The sequence below is a fragment of the Podarcis liolepis genome, assembly GCF_965112155.1.
Source record: "Podarcis liolepis genome assembly, chromosome: 5".
In the NCBI taxonomy this organism is placed as follows: domain Eukaryota; kingdom Metazoa; phylum Chordata; class Lepidosauria; order Squamata; family Lacertidae; genus Podarcis; species Podarcis liolepis.
Window position 1 is genome coordinate 42730401 of NC_139556.1, and position 13272 is coordinate 42743672.

General features: G+C 43.2%; 1 protein-coding gene across 8 annotated transcripts in view; it reads right to left on the reverse strand.

Annotated features, from left to right (window-relative positions):
* Window positions 1-524: 524 nt before the first annotated feature.
* LRRC27 (leucine rich repeat containing 27) overlaps window positions 525-13272 on the reverse strand; it is a 38586-nt gene continuing 25838 nt past the window's right edge. For 5 of the 8 annotated variants that reach the window (XM_083505992.1, XM_083505989.1, XM_083505986.1 and 2 more), the window contains 3 exons: window positions 4780-4913; window positions 2424-2550; window positions 525-712 (listed from right to left, as the gene is read on the reverse strand). In XM_083505992.1, coding sequence (XP_083362118.1) covers window positions 563-712; window positions 2424-2550; window positions 4780-4913 — 411 coding nt within the window. In that variant the 3' untranslated portion in view covers window positions 525-562. The remainder of the gene's footprint in view (window positions 713-2423; window positions 2551-4779; window positions 4914-13272) is intronic. The other 3 variants (XM_083505993.1, XM_083505990.1, XM_083505991.1) reach the window with 1 other exon arrangement.

Here is a 13272-nt window from a genome sequence, read left to right on the forward strand (position 1 = left end):
AACTGATCTGCCTAAGGAGGCACAGCAGAAAGCAGCTAGGTGAGTCACTTGCTGCTCTTTAAAACCTCCAAGAGGTCGAATGCCAATCTGATAACCTTCCACGCTCTACAGCTGGAAATATGTTTATTAAGGATATTACCAATCACTGGGTTTTTTTTTAACTCTTCATTTAGAAGGTGTGAACTTTTCCTTTAATTAGAGAGGCCTGTTACATTAGAATTGTAGGATATCCTGCAATTCTGCTCCACTGGATCTTAAAAGAAATTGAGAATTATGACAAATATTTACGAGGCTCATCTCGGAAGCAGGGTTCCAGGAAGGTAATATTAACAATAATCGGCATTAAAACCATGCAGTAACGGAAGGCACTTCAAAAACTTGTAGGCACATATTGAAACGGGGAGGGTGATGAGTGTGAAAGATTCCAATTTTTACGTTCCAAAGCAAAACAAACAAGAACAAAGGAGAAAAGGACATATTTGAAAGCCTGGTTAAAAGCAGATCAACTGCAAAGCAAGCTGGTGTAGGTGGCTGCTGCATGACAAATTCTCTTTAATATAATTTAAAATGTCGTGTTAGAAAAGATATTTGGAGGCTTGTTGATAGGCAGTGGATTCTCTGGTGGTTGCACTTCTCCTGTAAAGGCAGTGAAACGATATTCCTGGTTCAGGTCTCTTTTCAGATTTGCTAGCTGCTGTTCTAGGTTTTCAGCCTGTGGCAGGAAACATAAAAAGCGTGAACACTAGAGTTGTTATCACCTTAACAAGGCTAGTGCCCAACTATTCATTTGTGTCTCAGGTAGCTATCTATTGCTGTACAGTGGACCCTCTGGATACGAACTTAATCGTTCTGGGGGTTCGTACATACCCCAAAGTCCGCATCTAGAAGCACCGCTTCTGCGCATGTGCATGGCACGATAGAGTGCTTCTGTCCATGCACGAAGCACGCAGAGCGCTTCTGCGCATGTGGCGAAACCCGGAAGTATACACTTCTGGGTTTGCTGTGTTCGCAACCCAAAAGTTACGTTACCCAAAGGTAACATAACCTGAGGGTCCACTGTATTTGTGTAACTGGATTCCAAAGCTAAATGGTTCCTACACTGGTCCCCAAAGCAAAGAACTGAATCCACAGCAACCTTTGGGCAACAAAGCTTCAAAGAAACCTTTTGCACAACTCAAAACTTTGCTGCCAATACCAATTTGAGAGGGGTAGCTGTATCAGTCTCTTGTAGCCAAAACAGCACGGGGTGTCTGGTGGCACCATAAAGACAAATAAATTTATCAGGAATTATCTTTCTTGGGCCAGGGCTCACTTTGCCAGAAGCATGGAAATGTTAAGCTCATTTGGCAGAGAGCTGCAAAGAGGTCTGACTTAATCTAAGTGAGTCTTGCAAAGCTCCTCTTGCTTCTTACGCAGATCAAACTTATGGATGTTTACTTAGAAGTAAGTCCCACTTAGTTCAATCGGATTCACTCCCACAGAAATGTGCACACGACTGCAGCTTTATTAACCAATATAAAAAAAATGTAAGATGCCCTAAGTTTTTGGCAGCACTTGAGCATAAACTTACCGGAACAAAAAAAACTGTATTATCATGATATGTCAATTCAGATGTAAGCCCAAATCTGATTTGCTGCCAGATGAATGAGGGTTGGTGACAGATGACTAGCAAACCATAGTTTTGCACTGCATCTGAAGTAGGGAAAAACTAGTTTTGCAGAAACTGTGTTTTATTTATGACTAGAACTGCAGAGCAAAATTTGAATGTGGTTTGCAATTTTGATTTGTAGTGTTACCTTGACAATATTGGTATTTCTAAACATGTCTTTTGCAAAAACTTCTGTGGCACACAACTGTCTCCAGTAAGAATCCCTACAGTGATACTTCATTGAATATGTATATAAGTTGTATGAGTTAGAATCATAAAACGGTAGAGTTGGAAGGGACCACTGAGGGTCATCTAGTCTAACTCCCTATAATGCAGGAATATTATAATAATAATAATAATAATAATAATAATAATAATAATAATAATAATAATAATTTATACCTCATCCATCTGGATGGGTTTCCCCAGCCACTCTGCGTGGCTCCCAACAGAATATTAATGATGATGATGATGATAAAGCGATAAAACATCAAACATTAAAAACTTCCCTAAACAGGGCTGCCTTCAGATGTCTTCTAAAAGTCAGATAGGCTTAAGAATTCATGAGCAGATCTGGTAACAATAGGAAAGCTACGGTTTTGTTTCTGCTTGGGTACTATTCCTTGTTTCTACTTTTTGTTTGTTTTATCTTACTCTGTGGACTTGTAATTTTGTCCTTTTTATTTCTCAATAAAGAATATAAAATGAGGATAGCCACGGTTTGCAGAAAAAAACAAAAACAAATGGAGCAACAAAATGTAATCATGCAACCTACAATCTCATAGTCTTGTTTTGCTCTCTCCATATCTTCTTGAGGGATCCCTGTTAACCTTTTCCTTCTTTCGTTCATCGCTTGCGTGTGCTGTCTGATTCGGTTCTCCACTTCCTTGCGTTTGACTGCTCTGAAACAAACAGAGAAGAGTACAGCAGGAATAACTTTCTGATAGTAAGAGCTGTTTGAAGTGGAGCGGTCTCTCTCGGGAGGTCTCTCTCCTCCTTCCTTGGAGGTTTTTAAGCAGAGGCTGGATGGCCACCTGTCATGGATGCTTTAGTTGAGATGCCTGCATTGCAGGGGGTTGGACTAGATGACCCTCGGGGTCCCCTCCAACTCTGCAATCCTATGAATTTCTCAGTATGTCCTCACCTCCATTTATGGATCTACTGAAAACATTTCATCAGCCCATTACTGTAATAGCATTTTCCTACAGATAACAAAACATCAAAAACACTAAACTGTCTGAAAACCCAGAGATTATTTCAATATGTACACAGTGGAGCAAACGGGGTGTGGGTGTGTATGATGGTGCCATTGTTTTAGAGAGCAAGCCACAGAAATATTGTCCGACGCAGGGGGAGAAAAGGAGACTGAGCCCCGGCTGCGTAGAGGTTTAAATTGGGTAAGCCAGGCTCCCCAGTCGACCTGATTGGTCAGCTGTAGGGCATGACACGGCTGGGACTCCCAATGACGCAGGAGGCATCGCCATGCCCCCCCCCATGGAACACGGGGAATGCTTGTGGCCTGCCTGCAACTCTGCCCCCCTGGGAAGGGGAACGGTCTTCTCATTGCTGGTATCAATTGCTTTGTTATCAGCTGCTGTTGAAGGAGAATAGCTTGAGCTGATTAAAGAAAAAGTGTCTGCCTGCTATCTTCAAGCTCTAAAAGCAATATTAAAAAGTTTTTCTACTCCCTGAAAACACCCAACTGTGAGAAGCCTCAGAACACCAGGAAAATATCTGCAATGACTGATGTTAGTATGTTGCAGCAAAAACAAGTATCATGGTATCTGTGGCATAAACTTTTTTTTGTGGACTGCACCTGCTCCCGCACACAAACACAGGGTATGAAGTTGTGGGCTTTTCTGTAAAGGATGGAGGAAAGTGGCCGCAAAATGTGAGGGCTAGAGTCTGTAACATTTCTACATAATCCAGGCTTAAAAGTAACTGGCATTACAGTTTTTAGGTTCCTCTCCCTGCCCCCGCCCCCTATTGCTAACTTGAAAATGCTGAGCCTTTGACTGAATTTGCAGCTTTTCCTTTGTCCTCATAAAAACAAAACACTGTAATCAGTTGTGTTGCCCTATTATGGAAGCCATATAATATTGGCAATGTACAATGGTGCCTCGGGTTAATTACCGGTACTTAATTCGTTCTGGAGGTCCGTTCTTAACCTGAAACTGTTCTTAACCTGAAGCACCACTTTAGCTAATGGGGCCTCCTGCTGCTGCCGCGCCGCCAGAGCACGATTTCTGTTCTCATCCTGAAGCAAAGTTCTTAACCCGAGGTACTATTTCTGGGTTAGCGGAGTCTGTAACCTGAAGTGTCTGTAACCTGAGGTACCACTGTAATGAATGTCACCTCCCTGCCCATCCACCCTCTTCAGGCTTAACAACTTTAGATCTTTCAGAACTTTCAGATATTTCAGAATATCTTACACAGGATCAACACATTTCTTTCTTTCTTTCAGTATATGACAGATGTTTCTAATTTAGTATGATATTTGGGTTCCCTATCTGGATGATGTTTTAGTGCATTATGAAATAAAGATGTGAACGAGGAATCAAAACTGAAAACAAAAGAAGAGTAAGAATGCATCGGGACCTTTTATTTAAAAAAGGTAAAAATAGAGCTGGCTGATAATTGCTGCTGGGAAGTCTGAAAACAGGTGGGGCTGGAATGTGACAGAACTGCTATCCCGGTCCCCTAATGAGAAAATATTTGCAGTGCATCCATTAGTACAAAATGTAAATGCACCGTGGGGGTTGAATGAGTACCTAATGGTTTAAAACAGGCCTGGGGCTACAACATTGGCCTAGGGAGGGTGTGTGGTGGTGGAGAAATACACTTTCTTTTGAAGATCGCATCTGTAACTAAAACATTACTCATCTGCATTCCATCTTACAGTAACTTTGGACCTAACACAGGAGCAGAAAGAGAGGAAGGAGGTGTAAGAGGAGAGTGATGCTTCAGGTGCATTCCCAGTTGTCCAGACCCCATACACCAGATGCAGGGAACCTTGGGCCCTCTAGATGTTGCAGAAATACAACTCCCACAAGCCACAACAAGCATGGCCAATAGCTGGGTTTGATGGGAACTACGGTTTAGCAACATGCAGAGAACATCTTTGTTCTCACCTTAGCTCGTCAGTCGTTCTCATTAAGTTTAGGGTCATCTCCATTTGTTCATCTTGCTTGCTTGTTTCTTTCCAGTCTTCCGGCTTGTCGTGGTTCTTTATATTGTCTGTTGCGTAAGGTGCGTTTCGAGAAACCTAGAGGAAAGGCAACATATTATGGCATTAAAATGTCAGGGGGCGGGAGGAGAGGCAGTAGCTCGGGCTGCCAAAAGATTCAACATTGGACATGCCTGGGCTCCTGTGCTTTAAACTATGTCAGAGCAGGGAGAATTTCACCAGATGCAGTCTATCCCATTACTATTGAAGTTACATGATTAGGATATTTTTTTTTTAAAGAGAAGTTTCACCTACTGAATTCCTTGTTCACCACAAGAGAAAGAGCAAGGGCCCAGCTCTGTACTGAATCCGGCAACTTCAAGTACTACTGAATCTATTCCCTCATTGCAACCTTTTGTTTGACTGCCTGTGGCCATTACTTCTGCCTCTGATCCCCTCCTACTGCAGCCTTCTATAAGAAAATTAACAAGAGCCCTGCAGGATCAAGCCAAATGCCCATCTAGTGCAGCATTCTGTTCTCACCATAGCCAACCAGATGCCCGCAGCAGGACCTGAATGCTAGAACAACTTTCGGCATTTGCAGATCCCAGCGACTGGTATTCAGAGGCCTACTGCCTCCAGCAGTGGAGGTGGAGCATAGCCACTGTCGCTAGTAGCTACTGATAGCTTTATCCCCACATGCATCTGTCTAAGCCAGGGGTCAGCAAACTTTTTCAGCACGGGGCCAGTCCACTGTCCCTCAGACCTTGGGGGGGCAGACTATATGGGGGGGGGGGGGAATGAACGAATTCCTATGCCCCACAAATAACCCAGAGATGCATTTTAAATAAAAGGACACATTCTACTCATGTAAAAACACACTGATTCCTGGACTGTCCATGGGCTGGATTTAGAAGGCAATTGGGCCAGATCCGGGCCCCTTAGTTTGCTTACCCATGGTCTAATCCTCTTTTAAAGCCATCTAAGTTGGCTTTAAACTATGGAGCAAATTCCAGAGTTCAGCTATGTGCTGCGTGAAGCACTTTATTTGTCTGCCCTGAATCCTCCGACATTCTGCTTCGTTGGATTGCCCCCGGTTCTAGTATTATGCAAGAGGGAGAAGAAGAAGAAAAACCTCCACTTTGTCCACACAGCGCCTAAAGCTGGGAGCCAGACCTTATAGGTAGCAGATAGACAGCAACTGTCGCAGCGGTAACTGCTAGATGAAGTCCTATTGGAGGTTAATCTCGCCACTTCTCACCCCGTAAGCAAAATTAGCCAGCACTTCAGGTAAAGAAGGAGTGAATCGCTGATACCTATCCCCATTCCAGCCTGTGTGGTACAATGCACAATTTACCCCTGGGAGGCCTGGGTTCAAATACCCTCTCAGACATGAAGCTCAGTGGATGACGTTGGGCCTCCCTCTGTCTACCAAACCCACCTCACAGGGTTGTTGTGAGGATAAAAGGAGGCTTATCTCCCTGGAGGAAGAACAAGTATGGTGCTTAAACACACACACACACACACACACACACACACACACACACCACTACCACTGCCTGCTTCATATGAAGATTTATTTCTCACCTTAATTAAAACAATATAGCACTATAGTAAATAATATAGTATATGTAATGAGCATACTCCTACCACTGAGCCAAACCCACAGCATGATTTATTGTCCCTGGAAATCAACTCCGTATTAAAACATTTCTGAAACCGCAGTTTCTTAATAATGGAAGTGACTAAAAACTACTTAGTCTTTTATTGCAACTGGACTGATACAACAAGTGTTCTTGGGTAGGTGGGAAGGTTGTGGACTTGCATGTTGGATATGTCACTGGTGGTCAAAGGTGCCATTTCCCCCTTGCATTTCCCTCCAGTCCAAGTCAGAACTTTTGCACCTCCAGCCACACCTCACTCCTTTTAGAGAAGCCTGTTTCTGAACCAAAGGGCTAGTGGTAATGAGTGGACATTTGTGAACAGCCTGCGATCTCAACACGGGGCCCTGTGGCACCCAGCCTTGACCCCAGCTTCCAAACTGTTGGTACTGCACAGTTTCTTTGGCAACTGCAGGACATGTCAGCCTTATGTGGGAGGCAATACAAAGGTGACTTGGCTGACATCCAGGATATGCAGCTGCAAAAAGATGGTGTTTCCCACTGGAATTCGCCCTAGGGTTGGTGTCACAATCAAGAGGCTTTGGTGAAGAACACTCTGCGTTCCACACTTTAATTGCCATTAACAGAGACAGGGGAAGCAGGGCCTCAGATAGAACACTCCTCTTTGATGGTGGGTGGCAGGTAAAGAACCACGGGATCTGAATTTCCACCAGCTCTCATGAATCAGGGGACTTCATCATACACATCTTAGGATGCTCAAGGCTTACAAAGTCCTATCCTATCATGTGGTGTACCTCTACCTGCAGTGAGTCACATACCCTATTGCAATTGAACTTGCCTAGTCAGTTATTCTGTCCAAGGGCAGGTTTTCATCTGTGAGTGAATCTTTATTTCTTCCCATACATCCAGGGGGCATACCTGAAGTGTGCAATCTCTGCCTCTTCTGATCTTAACGGTGACTGGAACACCATGGCACTGAACACCACCCCAAGGCGATACGAGGAGCTACGGGAAACTGACTGCCTCTTCTCTTACACAGCAGTCTGCTGCAAGCATTGAAGGAAGCCACTGAACCAAAAACCTAAACCCCCAAAGGAATCCTTCGCTCCCAAAAATAGCAAAAAAGGAAGAGGAAAACAGCTCTCTGTACACATCAACCAAATTACTAAAGGAAGAAAGAAACCACTGTCAGAATTACCATATTTTTCTGTCTATAAGACGCCCCCATGGGGGACTCAGATTGTCGCCAGTCCACACTCGGGACTATCCATGTATAAGACTCCCCCTAATTTTTGACATTATTTTTTAGGGGGAAAACCCTAGTCTTATACACGGAAAAATATGGTACCTCTTCTACTTGCGATCAATTAGAGGGCAGGCTGCTCTCCTTGCGAAAAATGCTGCATATGCAGACATCCCCAATATTAGAGGAAAAGATGCCTCTCTACTACTCCTCATCACTCACCTAGGACTTTAATCTGTCAAGTGCTTTACAGCCCTCATTGTGCTTTCCTTCACAACAGCTCCCTGAGGATTTCCCATTTTATAGACAAGGAAACAGCAGAGGCTAAGGGACAGTGATGTCAACAGGAAGAGGACATACCTAAATTTCCCAGAAGAAAACCCAGTTGTCTACTCAATGAACTACATCTTGGCTTTTGAAATTAGCCAACACCAGGGATGAAAGATGAAAGCCATCTTGAAACAGGTTTGTTAAATAGGAAGCAGCCCAAAGTGGAGGTTTCCCTATATGGGAGAGATTTATCTCACTCTGTCCCACTGGTAAAGATGCCCCTTATGGCAACAGCCCTACTGTAGCTGCAATATGTAATGCAGATTTTGGGGATCAGTCTCTAGGGGAAGCAAAGAAGTCTGGAATACACATAGGGCCACGTGGCTAACAAAAGGCACTTTGTTTATATTTGCTCATTTTGTCAGGCCTCCAATACAGTGGTACCTCGGGTTAAGTACTTAATTCGTTCCGGAGGTCCGTTCTTAACCTGAAACTGTTCTTAACCTGAGGCACCACTTTAGCTAATGGGGCCTCCAGCTGCCGCTGCGCCACCGCCGCACGATTTCTGTTCTCATCCTGAAGCAAAGTTCTTAACCCGAGGTACTATTTCTGGGTTAGCGGAGTCTGTAACCTGAAGCATATGTAACCCGAGGTAGCACTGTAATAGAAGCAGAACTTTCAGATTTGACCTTGACTCACAAAGCTATTTCCAAAAAGAAGTCCGTGATCCTTCCCATTTGCCATAAAATAAATCACACTGCCTTTTGAGAAACAGCCTAAAAGAATGTGCCAGTGACCTTCAATGTGAAAGCTTTTGATGAAACCCAAGCTATCTCAAGACCTTATCAGTTCTTGAAGACTTCTCAAAGAATCCAAGTTTGTTTATTTACAGAGAAATGTGTTGTGTGAAAGAGCTAGACTATGCACATTTCAGTAAGTGAAAGTTTGAAAAACATACTGTCTTAAAAACAAAAGACTGTATTTTTTTGCTTTATAATACTGGCATCTTGGCAAGGTCTTAATGACTTAATAAAGTGGAAAATGTTAAACCATCTTTTTTTGTTAAAAATGCAAACAGCTGTTAGTAAACAATGAGAACCTAGAGAATAAACACATCCGTTTTTGTACTCTACATTAAAGCATTTGTCTTACGTGAGATTAGAAAACAAAGCTTTTCCATTCAAAGAAAGTGATTGTTAAACTACTCTGGGAATTGTAGCTCTCAGGGGAGTAAGAGGTCTCCTAATAACTCTCAGCACTCTTAATATATTACCATTCCCAGGATTCTTGGGGGCGGGGGGGGGGGCGCCATGACTGTTAAAATGGTATCATAGTGCTTTAAATGTATAGTGTAGATGCTGCCTCTAATGGAAACTCTGTTTCTATATTCCCAACCCATGACGCATACTTCAACCAGTGGTCTCCACTGACAGCAACAAGAACTCCCAGTAATTCTGAGCTCCAAGATTCTTCTAAATCTAAGCGATACCAGCCTGAAGTTATTCTGCCAATATTATGAAAGTATTTCGTATGAAACTACTGCACAATTAACAACTTTCCCCTCAGATATATTCTTTGAAACCAACATTAGTCTGAGCCACGTGCCAGGATAAACTGGGGCAATTGTTGGTAGACACTAGACAGTTTAGCATTCTGTTTGTTTGTTTGTTTTAGCTCCAGAGTTTAGCAGAATGAACTTTGTTCCCCAATGCTCCCTGATCAGCATCTTGCTGCAAGCTTATTCAATAAGTACACAGCATTAGCAATGTTACACAGCCCTCTGCTGGGCGAAACCTGGGTCCACTTATGGAAGAAGCTGCCAAGCTGCTGTAGAAACTCTATTGTGCAAACTAGATTATGCAATCAGCTAAACCCTCTGTGTTTCCCATGTTGGCCCGTTTCACTGCAAGCCTGGGAAGTAAACTGGAAATCAAATCCCACATTAGCTGTAAGAATCGCTTGGTGACCACTGGCACGTTCTTTGTTTGTAGTTGTTTAGTTGTTTAGTCATGTCCGACTCTTTGTGACCCCATGGTCCAGAGCATACCAGGCACTCCTGTCTTCCACTGCCTCCTGCAGTTTGGTCAAACTCATGCTGGTAGCTTCGAGAACACCGTCCAACCATCTGGTCCTCTGTCGTCTCCTTCTCCTTGTGCCCTCCATCTTTCCCAACATCAGGGTCTTTTCCAGGGAGTCTTCCTGGCCAAAGTATTGGAGCCTCAGCTTCATGATCTGTCCTTCCAGTGAGCACTCAGGGCTGATTTCCTTCAGAATGGAGAGGTTTAATCTTCTTGCAGTCCATGGGACTCTCAAGAGTCTCCTCCAGCACCATAATTCAAAAAAGCATCAATTCTTCGGCGATCAGCCTTCTTTATGGTCCAGCTCTCACTTCCATACATCACTACTGGGAAAACCATAGCTTTAACTATACGGACCTTTGTTGGCAAGGTGATGTCTCTGCTTTTTAAGATGCTGTCTACACGTTCTTAGTCTCCTGACTGTAAAGGACCCCTGGACGGTTAAGTCCAGTCAAAGGCGACTCTGAGGTTGTAGTGCTCATCTCGCTTTCAGGCCAAGGGAGCCGGCGTTTGTCCACAGACAGTTTTACGGGTCATGTGGCCAGCATGACTAAATCGCTACTGGCGCATGGAGGACCGCGACGAGTGCCAGAGTGCATGGAAATGCCGTTTACTTTCCCGCCACAGCGGTACCTATTTATCTACTTGAAATGGCATGCTTTCGAACTGCTAGGTTAGCAGGAGCTGGGACAGAGCAACGGGAGCTCACCCTGTTGTGGGGATTCGAACTGCCAACTTTCCAGTCAGCAAGCCCAAGGGGCTCAGTGGTTTAGACCACAGTGCCACCCACGTCCCTCCATACTCAGAAAAATAAGTGGAGTCACACCACAGGCCTAGCTTCTGAGGTCACATGACTTCTTACCCCCCATCTCTAGGTATGAAGCCTCAGAATTCCAGCTCCCATGGAAGCCTAGAGATCTGTGAATATAGCCTTCTCCATCTCAATACATGGATGCTAGAGGGCAGGATCATGAAGCTGTGTGACCTTGGGTTAGAGTCAATAGTGTGCTCCTGCTGTCCCTGTGATTGTGTAGAGCCTCTTCATATTTAGCTCAGTGGGTAGAGCATGAGATCCCAGGGTCTTGGGTTCGAATCCCATGTTGGGCAAAAGATTCCTGCATTGCGGGAGGTTAGTCCCCTCCAGCTCTGCAAATCTATGATTATTCACATAATTAATGTGTGAGGGGGGCTTCTGTCTCCCAGCCTCAGTCCTTCCTGCTCCTCTGCTAAACGGGGATAACAACACTGCAGGGATATTGTCAGGATCACTAAGGTAATACACAAAATCCTTTGCACAGTCAAAAAGCGTTGAAAAAACTCAGTTGTAGAGTAAGTATTGCTGCATGTAACTATTACTGCATGACTGCTTTGGGTGTTTCCTCCTGCTCTTTATAGCAATTCATATAAATGAAACCTGAACGCTACTAATAAAGGAAGCAGCACGTTAACCACCCTGCCACTTTCTCCACCCACAAGAAGCAATGGTGAGATGCTGAGCAGCACTTTCTCCCATGCTAGGTCAGAAACTCTAACTCTCTCATTGTGCAATCCCTTGAAAGACTACCCAGTGGACAAGATGACAGAAGTGGAATAAAGGAAATACGATCCTATTTGTTCCTCTGCTACTTGCATGGTGATTTGCGTTGTCAGCCTGCAGGCTGGATATGTGGCACTCGAGTGCCCTCTTGTGTTTCAGATATGTATTCATCCACGCCACAATGCATTTGTGTGTGTGTGTTTGTGTGTGTGTACATGTGTGCATACACTAAGCAAACGAGGCAAGTAAGAACAGAGATTCCAAATGCTGACTGAATAAGCATTTGAGCTACCCGGAGCTTTCATTCAGGCACAGGTGATCAGAATAAAAGAGAAAGGATTTATGAGGGTGTGACTCAGTAGATATTAATCTGATGCAAAAGAAGGTTCTTCAAATAAAGAATAGCAGGCTTGAATGAGACGGACGCTTGTATTACAAGCTTTTTAGTCAGCGTAGAAAGATCAGGTTAACCTGCCCTCGCCCTGTCTCTGTTGCTCTTGAAGCCTTTAAGAGATGCACCAGAATATGATGGAGAGAGTATGGTGAGTGGAAGAGACCACGTGCTATAGGCTTTAAGAAACTTGGTTGCCATTTCCTGCATTTAGAATAATAGAATTGTAGAGTTGGAAGGGACCACGAGAGTCATCTACTCCAACCCCCTGCAATGCAGGGATCTTTTGCCAAAAGTGGGGCTTCAGCCCACAACTCTGAGATTTCATGCTCTACTGACTGCTGATCAAGACCTGACTCCAAACAATATTTTTTTAAAAAGCAAGTCTGACTTTTGACTTACATATTCTAAAATAACATAAACAATATCAGTTGCAATATAGTTTATTGATTGGTATTGCCTATTTTTTTGAATGAAATTAAAATGTTACCATGTTAATTTTCTCAACGTGAATTGCTTATTTGGATTGTGATGTTTCGAAATGAATTGGTAGTAAGGCCATTTATGGAAACACTGTACAGTACTGATACTCATTTTTGTTGCTGTATTGCTTGCTCTGGTGCTGCGAGCTGCTTTTGGAAAAAGAATGGAAATATAGAAGGTGGAAGATTAAGCTTTCTAAGTGATAAGGATGGAAGGCCATGGTAACAGGAAATGGAATTGGAAGCATCGGGTGTGAGCAAATGTCTACATAACTCATAACTAATAATGGATATTGTCTTATTTTAGAAACACAGCAAAGAAATTTGTGAGGAAGTTGTGAGGCTGGACTGAAGGAAGTTCAAGACTGATTTTTATATTTGATAATAATTGGAAAACCTCTCTTGGACCTCTTGGATGAAAAGGATAAGAAATGAACGTGAGGTGCCTGAATTGAACATTGGAAAAAAATCAACTAGCAGAGGAAGGAAGAACGGGACGCCATTCAGGACTGAACAATGGATTATTGTGAGGACGCTTGCAGTTACCACTGACAGGTAGTTGGAAGCCACTTTTATTCTTCTCTTCTCTTTTGCTTTACTCTGTTATTATTCTTATTTCCTTGCTTTTACCCACCTCTTTTTTTATCTTTCTCTATTCTTTTATTATTTCCTTTCACTTTGTATTCTTCTAGCTCTTTTCCCTTACTTTTTTATTATTGTTTTCTGTTTAGAATAGTTTGCTTTTTTTGTATTGTGAAAAGCCTTAATAAAACTTATATATATATCTACATCTATATATCCTACAATGACTGGCATTGGCTCTCCAGAGTTTTGG